Source organism: Benincasa hispida, chromosome 8, assembly GCF_027475165.1.
Source record: "Benincasa hispida cultivar pf3 chromosome 8, pf3_genome.v1.1, whole genome shotgun sequence".
Classification (NCBI taxonomy): domain Eukaryota; kingdom Viridiplantae; phylum Streptophyta; class Magnoliopsida; order Cucurbitales; family Cucurbitaceae; genus Benincasa; species Benincasa hispida.
In genome coordinates, this window is record NC_143485.1 from 39,233,809 (window position 1) to 39,235,683 (window position 1,875).

At 34.9% G+C, this 1,875-nt stretch overlaps 1 protein-coding gene across 1 annotated transcript; it reads left to right on the plus strand.

Moving 5' to 3' along the window:
- On the plus strand, positions 1-1,623 carry LOC120083295 (transcription factor MYB62-like). The gene is made up of 3 exons (XM_039038980.2): positions 1-434; positions 519-648; positions 777-1,623. Exons 1-3 carry the CDS (start codon positions 257-259, stop codon positions 1,339-1,341), a joined length of 873 nt encoding a protein of 290 aa, XP_038894908.1. The 5' UTR covers positions 1-256; the 3' UTR covers positions 1,342-1,623.
- Positions 1,624-1,875: the final 252 nt, after the last annotated feature.

Genomic DNA, 1,875 nt, shown 5'->3' on the forward strand with positions numbered 1-1,875 from the left:
AATTAAATGGGGTGTAATTAAATATTTTTATTATTTGATTTAACTAATAAAATTTGGATGGGTTGGTAAGAAGCACGCCCAAGTGTGAACTGTGAACAGTCTCCATCTCCCTAGCTTGCTTGAAGAATATATATATATATATATACACACACACACATATATACATACACATGTATATATAATTAGCGGCACGTTTGTTTGCATCATTATTCATTCCTTAACCGACTGATTTGGTATTGATTTTCAATGATTGTTAATGTCTTCTAATTCATCTCCCAAAAGCTTCAGCAGCTGCAGCAGTGAAATTGAAGATGACAATAACAATGGCAATGAGCTCCGACGAGGCCCCTGGACTCTTGAAGAAGACAATCTCCTCATTCATTCCATTTCTATTCACGGCGAAGGCCGCTGGAATCTCCTCGCCAAACGCTCCGGTACACAATTTTCCCTTTTCATTTACCCATAAATTACAAACAAGACTTCAAATTCTTACCAATTAATTGACCATTCATTATCAGGATTAAGAAGAACAGGGAAGAGTTGCAGATTAAGATGGCTTAATTATCTTAAACCAGATGTCAAAAGAGGAAATTTGTCAGCTCAAGAACAACTCTTGATTCTTGATCTTCATTCCAAATGGGGCAACAGGTAATTTGGTTTTTTTTTTAATACGATGTATATTATTCCTCTGTTTTGCAAATTGTACTCTGTTTTTCGAATTTTGTTCTGCTCTGTTTTGCTGATTTTTTTTTTTTTTTTTTTTTGGTGGGATTAAGATGGTCGAAAATTGCGCAGCATTTGCCGGGAAGAACTGATAATGAAATTAAAAACTATTGGAGAACAAGAGTTCAAAAACAAGCGAGGCATCTTAATATCGATACGAACAGCGAGGCATTTCAACAAATTATTCGATCTTATTGGATGCCAAGATTAATTCAGAAAATCAACCAATCGCCGCCGTCGGAATTGCCGATTACTTCACCACCAGAGATGATCTCCAAGAGTTCGTTTGTTTTTGAAGCTCCGACTACGGCGGCGCCACAGCCGGCGATGACGCCTCTGCAACTCGGTGGAGATTTGATGGGGAGTTCGTATAATTCTTCTTCTTCTTCACAACTGACCCAAATTTCCGGTTATCAAAATTACGAGAATTTTGGGCCGTTTGTGAAGGATTATTGTCACGACGGCCATGGCGGAGGAGAGATGATGAACTGGGCGACGACGGCGGTGACTGGGGATTCTGGTTATCCGGTTGCTCATTGCCACGTGGCTGAAAGTAATTGGATGGAAAACGATTTTACCGGTTACATATCCAACATGGATGAATTATGGCAATTTTAATTAGGACGAAGTTATATTTTAAAAAATAGAACTCTGGGTTTTTTATTTTTTTTTTTCTTAGATAACCCAGAAAAAGAGGTTTTTGATTGATTCATAATTTTCCATTCGTTTGGGACTTCTTATTTTGGGAAATCTCTATTTTCCTCCAAATTGGGAAAAAAAAACCTCCCCCAATTGTAGAATATTTAATATAGTCCTATTAAAATAATGTTTGATAAAACATTATGTATATTATGATCGAGTCTATTTTTTAATGCAAGCTAAGTGTGGTTATTTTGCTAATTAACTTGAATTATTCATTCCATTTATTCTGCTTTAGTTATTTTACTTTTTTACCTAAACTTTGAAAAAATATATATTTTCTATCCTTGAAATCTTACACTCATTTTTAAGGTAAGTGGGTTTTATAAAATTCAAAGAGACCAAATAAAATAACATAGTAGGGAGACTTCATAATATTCTAATCTTTTAGTTAGAATAGGGTGTTTAATTGAGAATTAGGTAAATTTGTTTAATAAGATTACGTTAATCTGA

Coding starts and splice junctions, on each gene's coding strand:
- LOC120083295 (XM_039038980.2), top strand. CDS start 257: ATGTCTTCTAATTCATCTCCCAAAAGCTTCAGCAGCTGCAGCAGTGAA. Junction 435..518: donor TCTCCTCGCCAAACGCTCCG/GTACACAATTTT, acceptor ATTCATTATCAG/GATTAAGAAGAACAGGGAAG. Junction 649..776: donor CATTCCAAATGGGGCAACAG/GTAATTTGGTTT, acceptor GGTGGGATTAAG/ATGGTCGAAAATTGCGCAGC.